Source organism: Haliotis rufescens, unplaced genomic scaffold (genome assembly GCF_023055435.1).
Source record: "Haliotis rufescens isolate VD_foot unplaced genomic scaffold, xgHalRufe1.0.p SCAF_16, whole genome shotgun sequence".
NCBI classification, from domain to species: domain Eukaryota; kingdom Metazoa; phylum Mollusca; class Gastropoda; order Lepetellida; family Haliotidae; genus Haliotis; species Haliotis rufescens.
Genome location: NW_025963846.1, coordinates 12047209 through 12069699, shown reverse-complemented (window position 1 = coordinate 12069699; position 22491 = coordinate 12047209). Strand labels below are relative to the sequence as shown.

Here is a 22491-nt window from a genome sequence, read left to right as displayed (position 1 = left end):
TATATAGCGCCTAATGATTTGTAGCCAAGTTTGTCTACATAATAACTCACTTTGAGGGAAACCCCTATTCAAACTTAATCGGAACGTTTGTTGAATGAACAGGCAGACATTGAATCAATGTATGGAGATTAAAAGTAGGTGACCTCAGTTGCATATTTATAAGATTCTGAAACGTGGTTTATTGGATTGGCATATTACATGAGAACACTGCCCACTGTATCGTAAAACTATATTATTTACTGTTCGAGGTTAAATCAAGCTCGTTGACTCACACACTTTCATGAAGAGAAGCTACAGACAGATATAAGGATTTACTTTTTTGCTTGGGTTTACAGATGCATCAACACTAAAATTCAAAGATCCAGAAAAAAATAATTTCAGAATGACAAGGTTGTTTTTATAATACAGCCGAAGGCGAAGACAATAAAAATGCTTTGACAATAATAATAATCCAAGGGACGTTTATATGACAAAAACAAATATTTTCCAACAGTGTAAATCTTCATAACAAGTCAAATATAAATGTTAAAACCATCAGACCAATCAATCCATAAAACCGAAAGGCACTGTATAGTAAGATTTTAGATCCAAACCAGGCCAAGAATTTATTTTCACCTAACCATCCAAATCCAACTTAACAATGATAAAAAAAAAACCATGTACGCTGCCTTTAAAAAAAATGTTTTTAGACCTACCGACCAATTTTTCACTGTCAAAATTCGTAAGTAAGTCATGTGTAGCCTAAGATATGAACTGTACGGATATAAGCACGGTATCTGTAGAAAACCAAAAACATAACGCCAAAATGTGCTAAAATATTGAATGATTTATTCTTGTTTATGTAAACATAAAAAATATAAAACAATCATTGTAAATCTGATGAATTAATAAGGGAGCAATTAAGGCTCATTTATAAATGTATATCACATGTCTGCAATTACAATAAAACGAAATACTTTGCAACTCATTACAAACAACAAAATAAGCAGGTTGAGTTCATCAAAAACAATCACACAAATCTACCTATTTGAGATAACGAAGTTCAACTGGAAAACTCATTGTTATCCTCTTTCAATGATGTAGTTGTCATATGTAACCATGACAACTGAACGATTCACAAACTGTTGGTATCGAAGAGAAGCACAAATCAATTGTAATCAAGGGAGATAACCCTTCATTTGAGTAAACAAAGCACTGCGCAACAAGACACCTGGGAAACGAAGAAGCACTATTTACCATATATTCCCCTTTCAGAAGCTGAAATACATTTGCCTTTGTATCCTGAGTGGCATACTCATGCTGAAATATAGAAACCAAAATAGATTATCTAAGTCCAGTTTCGACCCTTGCCGAACAAGGCTGGAATTTAGTGCTCGATCGTAGCGCCACCAGTGGCTATTATAAGTTATGTCCCTCTTATTGACCAATCCGATTCCACCTCTCATATCACTTGCATTTGCTCCAAACAAAATGGTGGCACCAAGTCAAGACGATCTAAACGATAATCAAGATCTTAATTGTAATAAAATAGTTCTCACCTTGCGATGTGCATCAAATCACTTGAGCACCTTGATTACAAAACATGGAGAGATTTTGAACATGCCTTGACGCCAAGCTATGTGTAAAAATGCTCTGAAAATCCTGCAATCGACTAAAAACTGCACGGCAGACGCCGTTTGATTTGACTACACATAGACTCGTAATTCCGGCCAAAATTTAACGTCATAACTCCAGCCCAGTTCAGCAAGGGTGACCTTTACAGCCAGCTAAACCCCTTGCATGGGAGAAGTCCCTGGAGGCTTTAGATACATATTATATGCAACAAAATCGTAAATGGACGCACATAATACCCACTGCAAGTGCAATCTGATGTAAAAGCGTATGGTTGAAATGATTGAAACTAAATAACTTGACACATGTCTGAATTTAGCTGATATTTCTTTTCTGGAAGACACAATCAATGTTTGGACATTCCATGTAAGATTAACTGCACTCAATCACTGTTTCAACACCAATAACATGCATGTTATTTTACTTGTTGTTTGTTCCATGGCCACACCAGGACACCCGTTTTATTGCCAAACACCCCTCAAGTGTATACCTCTCGGGTCTTGACAGACAGGGTTTTGAATCAGAGTGATCATAAAACATCTGATATCAATAACTTTGACATATATTTGGCAAGAAAAGGGGAATCTTTTTATTGTTTGTCAAATGAATTATGATATAACCCCTCAATGTTTGGGCTTGTTGGACCTCAGCCCCTTAATAAACTCTATATAACTCCTTCCTGTATTGTCCGGGTCCTCCCACATTGGGAAATGGCCGATGCTTTTGTCTAGGACAACCAGCTTGTGTTGAGGTACGATTTTCCTGGAATAAATACAACAATCAATTGAGGAAATTAGTAGGTCATCTTCTTGGACATAAATTGCCACATGCATGTTTACATAGAGACTGGGTGTAAACATTTTTTATGCCACAGTGGTCAATATTACAGCTATTTCATGCAGGCCTCTAAATAATTGAGCTTGGGCCAGACACACAAGTGGTTGATAGTTATTTGCAATCCAGTTATCATTCTCAACTCCCTGGGAAGTATACAACCCCTGCTGGCTAGAAGGGGCGCTAGAAGGTTTTACACAGCTGTGATTGCGGACAATGTGACAGCTATTTCATGTAGGCCTCTAAATAATTGAGCTTGGGCCAGACATACCACTGGTTGACGAGCAACTTTTCGGTCAATAATCGTCCACTTTTTACAGAAGAATATTATCATTTTCTTCAATTGTAACAAAACTTTCTTCAAAATTGAGTACCAGATCTTGATTTCTGTGCACCGTAAGAATAAACGTCTTTCTACTCTGAAAAATTACTGGAGTAAAAGCATTTCTTTATCTGACCTGAACTGATCTGGAAACACCGAGGAAGGATTGACTGGGTCAGCAGGGCCATACACCATCAGCACTGAAACATCATTATGTCAAGATGCACTGCGTCACACCAAACAAAACTGCTGAATAAATGACTTATTGTCTTGCCATCATGTCTGTTTCAACTAATGTCAAAGATTGAATTCATTATGAAGTGGGTCCGTATAGTTGAGATAACCTTTTCACTTTGCAATAACAATTTTAAAAACTTTTGCTTTTTGGTCTTCTTACATGTTTTTTCATTCGATTGAAACTTTTTACTTGAAATCACTTTAAAATAAAGGTTTTTTTAAACAAAATATCGTAAACCAAGTGATAAAATGAATCAAGTTTATTTGAAAGAATCCGGCTTCACATTTGCTGGCTGACTATACCTGGAATGGGTGATGCTTTTAGACTGCCATGAACCCATCTGTCTTCATTTTCATATCTCTCCTTGATAAAGTGAAGAACACTGAAACAACAACATGGAGTTATCTCCCTTGGCCCAGTAGGATGCCTCCTCAACTTCAGGCTGACAAAGTGGAAATAAGTATTTGTTGAGACAAACAGACAACGAGACTAAGTTATGACTCATTTCAGTGGGAGGAGCTACACATTAAGATGGTAGTATTTTGTTAGTTGTCCGAGAATGGAGCTGGATTTCGAGTCTCCCCGCTGACCAGAAAGGTTCTCTCTCTGTATTTTGAAAGTTGATCTACTGAAAGTTACAAGTCACAGTTACAAGTCACAGTTGACATCAGTGTTTCATCTATAAATGTGTTGTGAAGACATCAGTCCACACATCTTCCTGAGGAAAGTGAGGTAACTGACTTCAAAAGTCCAGTATCCACCCTTGCCAAACTAGGCTGGTATTATGGAGTTATATTTTGGCTGGACTAATGCGTCTATGCATAGATTAATCAAAATCGCGTAACGAAATCGAAATCCGGTTCGTAAACAGTCCTGCAGATTTCGGTCGACTTCCAAAGCATGTGCACCGCCAACTCGGCGTCAAAATATATTTTTCAAATCTTTTCATGTTTTTAATCAAGGTGCTCGTGTGATTTGATGCACTTTGTGATATAAGACCCTTTTTTTTATCACAATATAGATCTTGATTATTGATCAGATCGTCCTAACTGGGCACCGCCATTTTGTTTGAAGCAAATGCAAGTGACACTAGAGGCGGCATCTGATTGGTCAATAGGAGAGACAGCGAAGGGACACAACTCGTAATAACTACTGGTGGCGCTACGATCAAGCCGAGAAATTCCAGTGAGAACCATGTCAGAGTGAAAACTGGACTTTTATGGTTAGTTGACTCCCTTACCTCAGGAAGATGATATCAATCAGGCAACAGAAAATCATCTGAGGACCTATTGTGTTTAATGCTGATCCTGCATTCTACAATAATTGGAATTGAACAACAAACCTGACGAGCTACATCATCCCCCAGAACTAAAGAGTGGTAAGAGTCAGTTGCCTAGGTAGAAGGGTATCACAAACCCCGATATCTAAGGTAACAGGTATCAATACAGACCTATTTCTATATGGAAAACGACACAGATGACAGGTATCAGCTGAGGCAGAGCTACCAGATATTTTACATGAGACATTGATTTCACCGACGCTTCAATATCTGTCAATATGATGTCACATCCTGTAATGCCGTTTGCTTATTAAGGTGAGTGCGTCAATGAACACGTGATGAAGATGTTTTCAACATCAAAGTGATAACGAAAGACCAAGAAAGCTGGTCTTTCATGACATAAGACACCAACTGAATGTCTTCCCAGCACCCATGACTAGAACTTTAAAAGTGTGTCCTGATTTCTACTGAACAGTATAAATGCCAAGCTTCATGATACTACACCCATATCAGGATAGTCTGTCACAGGGGTCCGGAAACCGTCATATGCGCCGGACATGTCCGATTGGGAATCTCAAATGTCCGTTTTAAAATATTGCCTACCGGACATTTTAAAAAGTATTGTCCGGACATTCTTAAATTTTGACCGGACATGATCAACAGTTAGGACTGATCAGTTTCTGTCTGCAGTTGCAACACAATGAAGATTTACTACACTGACAAGCTTTGTTTGTTTGATTGCTGTAAATACATCGTACCTACATGATAGTCCAAATCACTGTAATAGGCAATAAACTGAGTTGACACTGATTAATCGAGGATTAATTACTGAGAACATCTTGTTAATTTGAGTGAAAGGTGTTTACAACTGTACATTAATACCTTGCATCATCGATGTACCTCATTAACCTCACAATGCTACGGTACGTAACCTCAGACAAGAAGCGAAAGCGTGACGACAGCCAGTCGACCGATGGAGATCAGTCTAGCGGATCTGCCAAACCCTCAAAGTCTGGACGATCATTTTGTAAGTCGTGGCTAACGACTTTCACTTGGTTGACATACAATGAGGATTTGCAGATTTTATCGTTTTCAGTAGCTAGTCGTATATTGAATCTTGATTGACCGCCATTTTGCTTTCTCGGACGATCGATATCCAATTTTTTTATGGTCAATAAATAAGTACAGATGAAAAAAGTATTCAAATAACTATTGCTATCAACGATATTTTTTTATTTGTGATTAAATTATGTCTTGTTTTTAAAAAAATCTTTAGTTTAAAAAAAAAAATTCCCGTGAGGTCACGTGATAACCAAATATGGGATAATAGTCTCGATCCAAATGTTACAACGCGTACACTTGAGCAGACTCATGAATATAACTCATGAATATTAATAAGACCGTTCACTACGTTAACAGATCGTTATTATAAAAGAAACAAACGTATGTTTTCCATGTAAATCTAAAAATGATATTATTTGTTATTAATTGTCCGGTGAATTAAACAATTTAAATTGAAACAATTCATAATTCATCATATTATGAATACGTAAACTTGTAATGTGTGTGAAAAGTCGTACTAACATACGCTATTTGAAGGGGGCGTGGCCTAAATGCAAACGTCCGATTGGGATTTTAAATTTTCCGGACCCCTGGTCTGTCATACAGATTCTGAAACAAATATATCCAATACAGCCCTTGCAAGTCAATAATATTTGGCAAGTCTAGCTAACTGCAGTATCTTAAAATGAAGAAAGGCGCCTTTTTATTATATTTTATAACTATTATTTAACAACTGTTTGTTTCTGTAAAATATGTTCAGTTCAGAGTGAGTTTGGTTTTACGCCGCATTTAGCAATATTCCACCAATATCACGGCGGGAGACAGCAGAAATGGGCTTCACACATTGTAGCCATGTCGGGAATCGAACCCGGGTCTTCGGCGTGATGAGGGAACGCTTTAACCACTAGGCTACCCGACCGCCCCTCATTTCAGAGACTAGATGTTAGTTTTATATCAGGGCAGCAAGTGACGCAATCATGAATTCTTCTAAGATATGATCCCATTCAGAAAGAGACAAGGTACATTGTTGAGGTAATGGTAACCCCTAACTGAGGAAATATATCTCAGAAATATTAGTAGTTAAAACAATTAGTAATCATTTTTAGCAGGTTTGACAGGTGGGTTTTGATGAAAATATATCATCATTTACATTGCATTTCTCATGCAAACTCAATAAACTCTAGACCTTCCTATTGTTCATTATTAAGTGGTTGTATGTGTGACAATGCCAGTAGCGGGTATAAATACAAGTCTATTTTACAGAGGATATTTTTCTCACTGAATTCAGAATTCACTGAATGATACGTATTTGCAGAATTTGGTTCTCATTCCAGCAAGGATTCTAAGTTGAAATGAATTGTTAGACAGGCTTTTTCTTAGAAGTTGACAGATGACAAAATATACACAATGTGTGGATAACAACTTCTTTATTATACTGTAACAGCAATGTTTCGGTGTAGATTTTTATACTGTTTTCACGCAAGACAGAGTATTGTAAGGAAGTATGTAGTATCCATAAATTGTGTGTACGCTAAAATTGAAACAGTTGGCATCTCTGGGTTTCCAAGGATCATAGGGGCGGTCGAGTAGCCTAGTGGTTAAAGCGTTCGCTCGTCAAGCCAAAGACCAGGGTTCGATTCCCGACATGGGTACAATGTGTGAAGCCCATTTCTGGTGTCCCCCGCCGTGATATTGCTGGAATATTGCTAAAAGCGGCGTAAAACCATACCCACTCACTCACTCCAAGGATCATACATACCCTGGCAGAGCATTATTACCATCTCGGTATCTGATAGCAGCGTAGAAATCCTCAAAGTCTTCATACGTCGGCTTGGTTCCAAATACTTCTCCGAATCTAAATATCAAAATGTATCTTGTGATAATTAACACTTAAACATTCAGTTTTTATTTGACTAAATTGGGGTTATAAGTACAAATTGTTAATGAATGATTAACGCAAAATCTCAGTATACATTCAAGTCGTTTTTATCCAAATCTTTAAGTCATCAAATTGATATATTTCAGTTGGTTTGTTTAACGCTGCACTCAGCAATATTCCAGCTTTTGACAATTGCCTGTAAATAAAAGAGTCTTCAGCAGACAATGATCCATGCCCTTGGGGTGCTATGACATGCTGTGAATCAAGTGACCAAGCCTTACTAGCTGATCCATTTGGTTGCCTCCTACGACCTGGATTCTTACCTGGAATCCTACGGTACGACCAGCATAGGTTGAAGGGGACCTATTCTAACCTGGATTCCCTATGGTACGACCGGCATAGGTTGATGGAGACCTATTCTAACCTGGATCCTACGGTACGACATGCATAGGTTGAAGGGGACCTATTCTAACCTGGAATCCTACGGTACGACCTGCATAGGTTGATGGAGACCTATTCTAACCTGGAATCCCCATGGTACGACCAGCATAGGTTGAAGGGGACCTATTCTTACCTGGAATCCCCATGGTACGACCAGCATAGGTTGAAGGGGACCTATTCTAACCTGAAATCCCCATGGTACGACCAGCATAGGTTGATGGAGACCTATTCTAACCTGGAATCCCCATGGTACACCCAGCATAGGTTGATGGAGACCTATTCTAACCTGGAATCCCCATGGTACGACCAGCATAGGTTGATGGGGACCTATTCTAACCTGGAATCCCCATGGAACAACCACACAGGGTATTCCGAACGACAGTTATGGGCTTTATGTCTGTATCCATACAATCTGGACCATCTATTAGCCATTCCAGAATATTCTTTTGTTCAGTTTATATTTTTTTAATCGAGTATATGTCAAATTATGTTTCGAAGCGTAGGCGCCAGTTTGAAACTCGTGCCATAAAACTCGACTAAGCTGCCTTTTGAATGGCTATTGTCGACTTCTTGTTAGTCATTCCATTGGTCGGTCAAAGTTCGCGAAAGGTCGGCCGGACGTGACCCGTAATGGGATGTCCTCAGATATTTGTTTAGCGGTAGCGAGAACCACGATCTGATTTTAATTGGATTGGTTTTGGGCCGATTTTATGTAGCAAGCTGCTGTAATATTGCTGTAATGTTGCTGCCAACAGTATCACTTTACATTCACTCAATCACTTACCCTCCGTTTCTGAAGAGCCAGAAAAACGAAAATCTTGCTGCGATTCTGCCAATAACCGGAATCAGAAAAACCTACAACAAAAGAGTCCTACACAGCTACTAACAAGAAGAGATTGAATTACTTGATTTTACGTGTGCTACTGACAGAGCATAAACACCACTCTGTGTCCTTCAACATACAGAACAGTTTCGGGGCGGTCGGGTAGCCTAGTGGTTAAAGCGTTCGCTCGTCACGCCGAAGACCCGGGTTCGATTCCAGACATGGGTACAATGTGTGAAGCCCATTTCTGGTGTCCCCCGCCGTGATATTGCTGGAATATTGCTAAAAGCAGCGTAAAACAATACTTACTCACTCAGAACAGTTTCACACTTCTCAAGTTGGATATGTGACAATAAGGAGGATTAACGTCTCTGTTGCAAATGTAGCCATGTTTCAAGTGTAAATTCAATTGTAAGCAAATGATGCACTACGTGGGCAGATGAGCATATACATGCACGGAGCACATTGATTACAGATAAACCTATAGCGTTGTCAATTCAGAGGTTTCTCAAAGTAGATTTGATACCTGTAAACTGCATTTGAAAATGAAATGTGTCAGCATGAGGTTTTGAATTTGGAAATGTAGTGACATAGAGATATGGATCACGTCTTTTGAGATATGTATCGTGTCATGACTTTACAATTGAGACATGTATTATACCACAACCGTACTATTGAGACATGTATTATACCACAACCGTACTATTGAGACATGTATTGTATGGTTACTTCACCATGAAGTTATATCTATTATGGTGACCTTCTTTCGAGATATGGACCAGACAATCCAGCGACTGACATCATGATCATCGATCTACGCAATTGGGATCGATGAAATGCATTAACCAAGTCAGCGAGCCTGACCACCCGATCCCATTAGTCGCCTCTTACGACAAGCACAGGCGCTTTTTATTGCAAGCATGGGTTGCTGAAGACCTATTCTAACCTTGAACTTCACTGGTATCTTACTATTGAGATGTGGAGTGTATCACAATTAACTATTGAGATATGCATCATACTGCAAAATTGCTATTGAGATATGTATTGTATCGCAACCTCATCACTGAGATATGCATTGTATCACAGCCTTACTATAGAGATATGTATTGGATTGCAACATAACTATTAAGATATGCATTGAATTAGAACCTTACTATTGATATATGTATCGTATTACAACCTTACTATTGAGATATGTTTTGTATTACAACCTTACTATTCAGATATGCATAGTATTACAACCTTACTATTGAGATGTATTTTGTATTACAACCTTACTATTGAGATATGTATTGTATTCCAACCTTACTACTGAGATATGTATTGTATTACAACCTTACTACTGAGATATGTATTGTATTACATCCTAACTATTGAGATATGTACATGTATTGTATGACAACCTTACTATTGAGATATGTATTGTATTACAACCTTACTGTTGAGATATGCATTGTATTACATCCTTACTATTGAGATATGTATTGTATTACAACCTTACTATTGAGATATGTACATGTATTGTATGACAACCTTACTTTTGAGATATGCATCGCATTACAACCTTACAACTGAGATATGTACTGTATTACAACTTAACAATTGAGATATGAACTGCATTACAACCTCAGCAGATACAGACCCTCTGAACTAGTCGTGGATAGAATTTCCCTGGGAAGAGTCCTGGAACACAACATGTTGACATACATCTAAACAACTCTCCTACATATCAGACAATGTTCAAGGTCTGGACACAAAGATCAACAGATGAAGTCCAAATAAACTTATCAAACTGTAACGAAGGCATTGATACCAGCAAATGTTGCAAGCTAGCTGTAATACTTTACATTTAAGTAATTAACGTCATGTCAAAGTACAACAACTCTTCATTTCCATATCTTTAAGTGTATCGCATACAAATAAAAAACATATGTACAAATGCACAAAAAACAGTATTAGTATCCTAAATGTTAAACTGATCTCTATAAGGCATAAAAAATGTTCCAATTAATTGTTGATGGTATTTTATAGTTATCTTCGTGAGTGAGTGAGTTAAAATTTAACGTCACATCGGCATTATTTCAGCCATATCGTGGTGATATAGTTATCTTAAAACAATGTCATTAAATTACTTCCAATGCACGACCGTCAGCACCAAATCACTGACAATCAACCAATCCCATAAATGATAAATATGTCGGGGTGCAGGGATGTGCGTAACCCCTTTTTCAACATATTAAACATTAATACTTTCATAAATATTATGGAAACATTCACATAAACCCTTCTCACCAGCATTGGTCAAACATAATGATGTCAGGACCAGCCCTGTCTCCGATCTCTCCAGTCTTTCCTTGTATCTGGAGACCAACAAGGACACATTAAAACATGTCAGACAAATTTACCTAGGCCTAGGAGCACAGACAGTCTTCAGAGAACAATGTCCTGCATATAAACTGCACTGAAAATAAATGTTGACTCTATCCCCTCTCACCCTTATTGTACACACACACACACACACTCTCTCTCTCTCTCTCTCTCTCTCTCTCTCTCTCTCTCTCTCTCTCTCTCTCTTCAACTTCTCTCATTATTTCTCTCTCTTTCTTCCACTTCTCTCATTCTGTCTCTCTCTCTTTCTTCCACATGTCTGGTGTCCCCCGCCGTGATATTGCTGGAATATTGCTAAAAGCAGCGTAAAACCATACTCACTCACTCACTCTACCAAAGAATGGCAACATACAAATCAGCAACACCAAAATTGGCAATACATTCTTACCGAACAACTTTTCCATACTTGGGCTCGATGTCGTCAAACTATGGGTACCTTACGATTATGTGCACATGTTGCTATGACGTTTTACAGCAGTGCGTCAAAGCTGGCAGAAGTCAAGCCTATGTTTAAACTGTGATAAATTTATGGGACCAGGGTGTAACCTGGTTTTGTTTTGTGCAACTTGGTTTTCATATCAACATGCACCTTGTGAAAGTTAAATCAAGTTCTTCAGATCAAGCCCTGAGTACTACTCACCAGCTTCAGCAGCACAGAGATTGATGATGTCATTTGATGATTTGAACATCATTGTAACCGTGTGTGCTGCTGCTTGTATACTACTAATCCAGACTAATGCCGATTTTATAGTGCTAGCCCACTGAGATACCACGCCGCATGAATACATGAATGCCCCATTCAGATACAGTATACTGACAACGAGCAGACCAGTCTTTGTTTTAGCCCCTTGATGCAAAGTGGCAGGCAGGGTAACAACAAGTACCATCTTTACACGTCTTTTGGTTTGACGCAGCCGGGGATTGAACCCCCGACATTCTGCTCTCCGGGTCATTCACAGTGATGTGATATTCACCTTGCAACAAGCTCCAGTGCTATCGTGTCGCCAAGGTCATGTGCCAGGATGTGTGTTGAGGAAATTGCCAAGGATTGTGCCAGCCCTTCTACCACGTCTGCATGATCAAATACGGAATAGTTGTAGTCTCCCTGTGGATAAAAACACGAGAAGTGATAACATCAAGAAGACTGAACTGATCTTAGCATCATCGAGTCATGTTTATGGCATGTCTTTATGTACTTCAATTACTTGCATATGCCTTCCCAAAACTGAAATTTACAAAATATTGTCTTCTTTCCAGTCTGTAAACGGGGGCACGGGTGGCCCTGTCGTCTAAGGTGCCGCGATTCGCTGTGCAGAGTTGCATCCCTTTGGTACGTCCCTTGGGCAACCTATGATTGTGGGATCGAATCCCGGTTCGCTCCGATTATGTTTCTAGTTTGTCAGCACCATACCCGTGCCCATTGGTATCACCGAAGTGGTAAACGTCTAAGACCTGCACCACTTTCCGCCCACATTAAGCTGACACGCCGTGATATAACAGGAATACTGTCTGTTTAAAGCGACGTTAAACCAAACTCACTCACTCCAGTCCTTTAACTAATTATAGTAACCGAAAAAACCCATCACAACATGAAACGGTGAGACTATCACTTATCAACAGGTTTACATTTTTTTTTATTTCTACATCTATTTGGACTGCTGTTTGTTTGCATGTGATTTAATGCCAGTGCGTAAATAATCGACCAGACAATCCAGTGACTGACATCATGAGCATTGCTCCTTGCATCTGGTATACAGTGACTTGCAATCAACCAAGTCACGGAACCACCTGATCCAATCAGCTGTCCCTGATGACAACTACAGGCTGCTGTTTGACCACCAAAGGCTTTGAAAAAAATATGTTAGCGAAAAGAGGCCTTATAAAAATAAAGTCTAAAAATATCTTCAGCGACCAAGGCAATAAATTTGACAGAAAACATTATCAATTAAAATATCTGGTATACATAAATATAAACGGATTTGGAAATCGTATTAACAATTTGATCATATTCCGTAATATGTACTCTTGAGAGAGCTTGTAGAAGCCGGTGTAAAATTGGCATCGAACTCCATGTGAAAGTTACTGTTGGGTTGATGTATGTATTAGACAACAGTAGATTGACTTGTAACAGCGGAGCAGTTCTCAGCTACAATTTCACAGTCTAATTAGCAGCAGGATGAGGTGTCAACTCACCGGTTTCTCACTGAAGCCCATGCCTGGGAAGTCCACAAGGACAACACGAGCAAACTGATCCTTCAGGTATGGCATAATCTGAAATGTATATTTACAGAAACTTTAATATTTCATATATCATGTGATAAAATTTTTAAAATCCTGTTACAACAGTATGCAATTTCCTTCTTACCTTCGATATTCATAACAGAGTGAAAACTGCATAAACGCACCCTGGATCACTGTCACCAGTTCACAGTTCTTGCCCTACGTCTCCTTCCAGAAAGCACATGCCATTGTTTCAATGTTGAATTTGGTTGATCTGAAGTTGCTACGTTGAAAACATTGTATCAACATTGTTTCAACATTGATATTTGATGTTGATTCAATGTTGACATTTCAACATCAACACAACTTTCAAATCCAACCATTAACCAATAACCACTCTTATTTCAATGTTGAAGCACGAATCCAAGAGATGGACTGACTGCCTCATCTAGGGAGAGAAACAGAATGTCTACATTGTATACACTGGGATCTATCCAGGAGATGGACTGTCTGCCTCCCCTGGGGAAGGAAACAGAATGTCTACATTATATATACTTGGATCTATACAGGAGATGCCCACTGGGTTGCTTCTATAGGACACGTAAGGAGATTATGTGGTATCTGCTAGGAAACAGCAGTAGGGTGCAAGCCATTATGCCTACAATTGCTGCCGAAACCTGACAGGAAGCTACTCTTAGCCTTTACGAGGAACAAAAGTCTGTGTGAGAACTTCTGTCAAACCAGCGACCTACGCGAACAGGCTAAAGGTGATGTTAATGCTGTTTTCTAGGACTGGTGAGTTGCTACCAACAGATCCCCAAGGTGGAATCTGTCTGCCAACTGCAACATTTCAAGATGTCGTTGACGGAGTAGTTGATGTTTAGTCTTCTGTCAGCTGCAATCCATCAAGCCTGGTAGGCCTCCAACACTGTCATCAATAACTATAAGGATGAGGTATTTGGGATTCTTTTATCTTAATGAGACTCGAGAACGGCGGAAACAGTCCTTCGGGCATTCCTTCAACGCCGTTACTGGATATATGAGGATATGAGGACAAATCTTTCACATCCTTGTGCTCCAAGGTCACAGAAAAGGTAGACCATTTTGGTTCTTGGCAGGGAAATCCATTGCTATGGCTAGTATGGAACCATATTTTGTTTACAATACTTTCGGCGAAACCGCTGTGGTCGTGTCTTGGTTACGCGGAATATTTGAAGATTTATTTGTTTTTTTGTGTGGTTTTTTTTGTTGGAAATAAAAACGAAACGTGCGGCGGACTTTATGATGATGCGGGCGGTGCTTGAGAACCAAGACTATTATACGTTTCTTAAAATTGTGTTTTTGACTCTAATTTTAATGCTGTCAAAGCTATCATTAATAATCATACTTTTCTCCTCCCTCCCTCGTGTTATTTCAGAACAATCTTACCTTGATCCAGTCATAGCTGGATGTTGGGAAACCATGTAGACAGAAGACGGTTCCTTTCCCACTGCCTGCCTCATCTAGGGAGGGAAACAGAATGTCTACATTGTATACACTGGGATCTATACAGGAGATGGACTGACTGTCTGATGTGGGGAGGGAAACAGAATGTCTATATTGTATACACTAGGATCTATACGGGTTATGGACTGCCTGCCTCATCTAGGGAGGGAAACAGAATGTCTTCATTGTATACACTGGGATCTATACAGGAGATGCACTGACTGCCTCATCTAGGGAGGGAAACAGAATGTCTACATTATATACACAGGGATCTATACAGGTGATGGACTGCCTGCCTCATCTAGGGAGGGAAACAGAATGTCTTCATTGTATACACTGGGATCTATACTGGAGATGCACTGACTGCCTCATCTGGGGAGGGAAACAGAATGTCTACATTGTACACACTGGGATCTATACAGGAGATGCACTGACTGCCTCATCTGAGGAGGGAAACAGAATGTCTACACTGTTTACACTGGGATCTATACAGGAGATGCACAGAGTGCCTCATCTTGGGAGGGAAACAGAATGTCTACACTGTATACACAGCTATCTATACAGGAGATGCACTGACTGCCTCATCTTGGGAGGGAAACAGAATGTCTACACTGTATACACAGGGATCTATACAGGAGATGCACTGACTGCCTCATCTGGGGAGGGAAACAAAATGTCTACATTGTACACACTGGGATCTATACAGGAGATGCACTGATTGCCTCATCTTGGGAGGGAAACAGAATGTCTACACTGTATACACAGGGATCTATACAGGAGATGCACAGAGTGCCTCATCTTGAGAGGGAAACAGAATGTCTACACTGTATACACAGGGATCTATACAGGAGATGCACTGACTGCCTCATCTTGGGAGGGAAACAGAATGTCTACACTGTATACACAGGGATCTATTCAGGAGATGCACTGACTGCCTCATCTGGGGAGGGAAACAGAATGTCTACATTATACACACTGGGATCTATACAGGAGATGCACTGACTGCCTCATCTGGGGAGGGAAACAGAATGTCTACACTGTATACACAGGGATCTATACAGGAGATGCACAGAGTGCTTCATCTTAGGAGGGAAACAGAATGTCTAGATTGTATACACTGGGATCTATACAGGAGATGGACTGACTGCCTCATCTGGGGAGGGAAACAGAATGTCTACATTGTACACACTGGGATCTATACAGGAGATGCACTGACTTCCTCATCTAGGGGGGGAAACAAAATGTCTACATTGTATACACAGGGATCTATACAGAAGATAGACTGATCGCCTCCCCTGGGGAGGGAAGCAGAATGTCTACATTATATATACTTGGATCTATACAGGAGATGGACTGACTGCCTCACTGTATACATTTGGATCTATACATGAGATGGAAGGGAAGGGAGGGAAACAGAATGTCTATATTGTCTACATATCTTACCAATCAAATTTCTAATGCTAAAGGTGAGATCTGATTAAAGTTTGATCTTTTTATCACTGGTAGCATAAAGGCATCATTACCAATATAGAATACCTCCAGGTCATTATGTTTGTATAGTTTGCCTCTCTGTTTCCATGACAACAGTCTTTGAGAAAACGGAGGTGGAGGGTAGAATAGGAACACTGCAATGGCAACACCCAACACCACCACAGCAACTTGCAACACCGACACCATCGTTCAGAACTCCTGTTGCAACAGACACCGTGGATTAGATTCGTGCATGGCGACACAGTACAGTAAAACTAACAGTAACTCACGTCTCGGTAATACCATGGACGCTACAGACTATTGTCAATGGTAATCACTGGTGACACGTCCACAAACATTTGCAAAGATATAATTATGCATACTGAGAATATATCAATCAGATAGGTAGTGTGTGTTTTTGTAGGCCAAGACTATAAATGCAGCTAACTTTTTGAGTGGGGGGTTTCCACGATATCTGTCTTTCGGAACTTTCTAGGCCTCGCTGATAACACGTCCGATCAAAGCCAGCTGTGCTAGCAGACGACACTACCCTGCAGTGAGCAGACGACATTACCCGTTTCTCTCCCTCAGGGGACATACGACTAATAGTTGGCATCTGTATAGCGATGGCATTCTTACTTTTATTTATTCTGTTACTCCAAACTGCGATTATCGTTTGAGCTTCATATGACATTGTTTGTTTGTTTGTTGTTTAACGCCGAACTCAGCAATATTCCAGCTATATGACGGTAAATGTATGTAAATGATCGTAAATAATGTTTGTAAATAATCGAATCTGGACTAGACAATCCAGTGTTTGACATCATGAGCATCGATCTACGTAATTGGGACACAATGACATGCATCAACCAAGTCAGCGAGCCTGACCACCCGATCCCGTTAGTCGCCTCTCACGACAAGCATAGTCGCCTTTTACGGCAAGCATGGGTTGCTGAAGACCTATTCATGGATCTTCACGGGTTCATATGAGATTGTGGACGACCTGTCACTCATATTCTAACCAGACACAAAGCCAAAAAATGTGTTTCTACTAGTTCCATTTGGAAACACCATCAAAAATATTTTACAAGCATAGTATGTCATACAGCTCTGTTTCTGAATTATTAATGGAAAAAATACACGATAGAACGTTATATTAAATGCGATATGCAATGAAATGAAAATCTCACAAGCACTGCCCCTGCACGTCCGCTGATGATGTTTACAGGGCTTTGTGTTCATATGCAGGTCCGCACAAGTGATGACTTAGCATTATTTGCAAACATGACTTTGCATTACGCACAGGAGTCCGTATCTAAAAATAGACGCCCTCATGCATATTCATGACCATCTCCACACGCGAGCCCGAAGGGTCATGAATATGCTTGAGGGCGTCTGTTTTTAGATATGGACTCCTGTTCATAACGCAACTGCTACCGGATAATTTTCATATCACATGACCAAAAGTCTTCCGTGTCTGTAAACGAACGCGTTGTAAACGAATGTGTTGACTGTGTAAGTTGTTGAATGGAGTGTAATCGTCATATGGCGCTGGCCTGTGGCAGAGGTACCGCTGGTAATCCAGCATAAGTTGAACCAACTCACAAAACGCGAGGGTAGAGAGGGTGTACGCATGTTGTTCACGTGCAGGTCATGACGATGAAATTGACTACAAAATGGACACACGTGTTGCTCATAAGACTATAATATATAATACCCGGGGTTTTTTTTATATTACCGGGGACATTTTTCTGAGTAAATGTAGAAAAAGGTGGGTTTCCTTGTGTCAACATTTCCTCCAGAATTCCATTGGGAAACATGTAACATAAAAATCGTTTGCGACGTCATGAACAATGGATGACGTCAGTTTCAGATGACGTCACGCTGCATTTGGCATCTTCGCACAATCAGAGCACGCTGGCATAACACCGAAGTTCTAATTGAAATAATAAAATTGTATATGCCTCTCAGACATCCCAATCCTTAGATATCATATTGGATAGTAAAAAGACACGAACCTTCATTTTCAAACATAACCTCGGATTCCCTTTCACGCGTAGAATACTAACGTTGAAATCGAAAGAACAAATTGCGAATCAGTTGTATTCATGCATGTTTATTTTCATGCGATGAAGGCGGAGAAATCTTTAAAAAAAAGTTGTCGATATGATATCAATGATTTTTGTCATGTTGATAAGGAAACGGTTAGAATATTTCAGCAACATAACATCTCTTCATTATAAGGGGCGGCGGGGTAGTCTGGTGGTTAAAGCGTTGACCACGCCGACAACCGGGTTCGATTCCCACACATGTATACCATGTGTGAAGCCGGTTCTTGGTGTCCGCAACCGTTTTATGTCTGGAATATTGTTAAAGTAACGTTAGACATCACTCATTCGTCAATCCTTCAACAATATGCTCATCATTTGTGATGGTGCAAACAACCTTTTGGTACCCTGGATGCCGGGTCCTAGTCTGCTATAAGGCCCAGAAACAAATATATCCAATAGAGCTCATGCAAGTCTATATGTTTGGCAAGTCTGGATTACCGCAGTTTCTGAAAATGAATAAAGTCTCTTAGCTCCTTTTTATTATAAACTGACGTCCAGAAGAAACTTTACCAACTGAAAATATAAATTTCAGACAAAGTATAATTTTTTTTCGATGAAGTCTATCTAAAACACATAACCTAAATACAACAATAGCGTATGCAGAAAATGTTAATCGTCTGTTACATGTTTGCGAGATAACACGCGAAAAAGTGAAAAACACGTGCACCACGGACAACTGCAGATGCACGTGCGGGTAAGGGTATAAAACGATTGCAACGGCAAGTCAGACATCCACAGTGATAAAAAAACACAAAAGAAATGCCACGACTCACAGTCGAAAAACGTGAACGAGCCTTGGGTATAGTAGGGATGGGAGCCACCCACGCCCATACTGCACGAACCTTTGGTTGCTCCCGTGTTGCCGTTACCAACTTGATGCAACGTTACAGACAGACAGGGCGGACCGCTGACAGGCCAAGAACAGGCAGACCCAGGGTGACCACGCCCCATGATGTCCGGTACTTGCGTACCTTGCACCTCCGAAATCGCTTCCAGACAGTGACGTCATCGGCGACAAATGCCTTAGGTCACAGGGTTAGCCGACAGACAGTGGCCAGGAGCCAGCAGCCACGTGGTGTCATTTATCAGCATGACAACGCTAGAGCCCATACAGCCAGAATTGTCACTAACTTCCTCGCAGCCAACAACGTCAACGTCTTGCCGTGGCCTGCACGCTCACCGACATGTCCCCCATAGAACACCTCTGGGACTTGATGGATCGTCGTGTCCGACAACGACCACACTCTCCAGCCAACCGGCAAGAACTGATCTTGGCCCTCCAAGAAGAATGGCGTCAAATCCCACGTGACATCATCAGACGACTGACTTTTTCTGTGCGTCGGAGAGTTTTTGCGTGTATTGAGGCATTTGGTGGTCACACACGCTACTAATGACTTGTTATTGAACGTGAGCGATTGTTTATGTACTCTGCCTATTGTCCATGATTCTGAAAGCTCGAGTTTTGTACCACACCCAACTTTGGGGGGCTCTGACGTCATTCTCGGTCGCGGTATGATTTGTCAGTGTTGATTATGTTGATATATTGATCTTCTCAATACACTTTACTTCATGCATGTATGTTTTGTTGTTTTTGTGCAAGAGTGATTTCAAACTCTGGTAAAGTTTCTTTTGGACGTCATTTTATTTTATTTAGATAATTTAACAACTGTTTTTGTGAGTAAAATATGTTTATTTCAGAGACTAGATGTTAGTGTAACCGGCCCTGTTCAGTAGCCATCCGGATGTCGCAGTACATTATAGGCTGGATGTATAATATTAATCTGGTTCGCAACTATTTAAATGATTGAATATGTTTTTTAATTTAATAGTCTAAGATAAAATATTTAGCCCTAAGCTTATGAGCGCGCATGGTCAAGCATTCTTTGTGAAAAACCCAGTCTAGTGTACCTCCTGTACACGAACATGACTCAGGAGTTCTTAATTGGTACGCTGGATGACTCAGTTGTTCTACACTCGACACTCTGTAGATAACAGGTGCAAATTGTAGTGTAATGCACCTGTACTGCTCAATGTGACACAGGGTCAAGCAAACACACCTTTCAGGGCCATTTTAGGGAGCATCCATTTGATTTGTAGGAGGGGGTAGGGGGCTTGGTTTGGGGGTGGGGGTAGGGGGATGGCTGGGGGTGGGGGGTCACAAAGATTATAAACTCAAAAGTGGTTGATGTTTTGTACGGTTCATCATCATCTTCACAAAGGCACGGTAGTCTTTTAAAAAAGTTAAAATTCTATTAAACTATTCACTGTTTTCGCCACTGCCAACAATCTATTCATTTTGGGCATAGTTTTGAAGAAATCATTCACTTAAAAAATCTCTGGACCAGATAATCCAGTGATTGATATGAGGAACGACCCATGAACGTCGTCGGGGTATACGAGGCGGACACCTAATCCACAAGTCACCGAGCCTGACCATACGATCCATTAAGTAGACCCTAGCGACCGGCTTAGGTTGCTGGGGACCTGTTTAAACCGGAATCGACGCTGGGACAACCTGCATCAGGCCCGCCTATTTATGTAAATAAAAAGAAGCATTGTCGGAATTAATGTAACCTTTACCGTGTGTTTGTAGCACGGGTTGCGAGCGGTACCTTTGATCTTACCCGTGCTGTATCATGGTAGTAAGAGCACGGTTTGTTAAAGATTATTAACCATTGGCTGATGCCAAGATCAGCAAGCCCCGCCTACTGGCTTGAGAAATTTCAAACTTACGACAATGTTTCTTTAGTGTTGTACAGTGTTCAAGAGTAATAACGTAAATAAACCAAAAAACAATAGAAATGTTTATAACTTAAAAAGGTCCTTTTGTCTGTCAATCAAATGCCATGCCAAACCGTGCTCTTACTGCCCAAACAACTCGTCTTGGTGTGTTGTAACTATAACATAGTTACCTAGCGCGAAGGAAAAGTTTTAAATGTGATATAAATGCAGTAACAATCGTTGTAACAGCGGTTCGCATTATAATCACCACGCAACCGTTACTTGAATCGTGATATTCCGCATTTAGCCAAACTACTCCAACACTGTGTGTAACTGTTATAGTGTTAACAATGCATAAACATCACTTGGTAACGACAGAACCTCAAATGTTTCTATTATTGTGTGTGAATAAGTGAGTTGGGTTAACGTCGATTTTAACAGTATTCCAGTTATATCACGGCGTGTCAGCTTAATGTGCTAGAAAATCCCGAATGATGCAGGTCTAAGACGTTTACCACTTCGGTGAAACCTACGAGCAATGATATGGTGCTGACAAATCTAGAAACATAATCGGGGCGAACCGGGATTCGAACTCACAACCATAGGTTTCTGGCGTGCCCAAGGGATGCAACTCTGCACAGCGAATCACGGCGCCTAAGACGACTGGACCACCCGTACCTCCTTTCTATTATTGACTTTTATGAGATAATGCAACCTTATGAAACATTCATCTTTAAAATGAAACTCTTTAAAAGAGTAGACCGGGTACTCGTGCACTAACCTATGCATAATGCACATGTTTGAACATTTTCCCGGGTATTAATATAGACTAAGGTTTCCAGCTTTGTTCTTTCAAACACTAATGCTGGGACAGGAACCTTTTCAAACAGCGTAGCATTGGATATGTGTTTCTATTAGTGAACGGCGTGAATCAATTTGTGACAAAGTCGGAATCCTCATGGGTTCCGCGTGTTAAAGTAAACAAAGATTCGTTACGTGAGTGGGGAGGGGGGTCCGGGTGGCATACACCCTTAGCTCCTCGCTCCCCCTTCGATGTAGTGTGTACGATGTCGATAAGGACGAGTTTTGTTTGTTGTTTAACGCCGCATTCTGCAATATTCCAGTTTTATCTCGGCGTTCTGTAAATAATCGCGTCAGGACTAGACAACCCAGTGATTGACATCGTGAGCATAGATCTGCACCATTGGGATACGATGACATTCATCAAACAAGTCTGACCGTCCTATTCCGTTAGTCGCCGCTTACGACAAGCATGGGTTGCTGAAGACACATTCACGGGGAATGATGATGATGATGATGATGATGATGATGATTAGAAGTATAGGAGTGATATCAAATGAACAAATGACTCATCCGTATTGCAAAAGTATAGCTAAAATACACAGTTTCTGTTCACAACACCAAATAAGTTCCCTCTTACTTGAATGCAAAACGCTTAAAACAACAAGCACATAGCGTCTAGTTTAAGATAATACTATAGTCAGATTATGATTCTGTGGCGTTGTTAAACTGCTGGGTAACTAATCCTCAATGAACGACCGGGCCCAGAGGCGAGGTAATCAACGCCGCATTGACTGCCGAGAACA

General features: G+C 40.4%; 1 protein-coding gene across 1 annotated transcript; it reads right to left on the bottom strand.

The window, feature by feature from the left end:
• Window positions 1-806: 806 nt before the first annotated feature.
• LOC124135151 (mesoderm-specific transcript homolog protein-like) lies at window positions 807-17382 on the bottom strand. Its single transcript, XM_046500371.2, has 12 exons — window positions 17243-17382; window positions 16106-16271; window positions 14526-14599; window positions 13071-13148; window positions 11852-11982; window positions 10782-10849; window positions 10132-10172; window positions 8451-8521; window positions 7106-7201; window positions 3308-3387; window positions 2904-2967; window positions 807-2373 (listed from the first exon to the last, which is right to left on the bottom strand). The coding sequence occupies exons 2-12, from the start codon at window positions 16257-16259 to the stop codon at window positions 2235-2237; spliced, it is 996 nt and encodes a 331-aa protein (XP_046356327.2). The 5' UTR covers window positions 16260-16271; window positions 17243-17382; the 3' UTR covers window positions 807-2234.
• Window positions 17383-22491: the final 5109 nt, after the last annotated feature.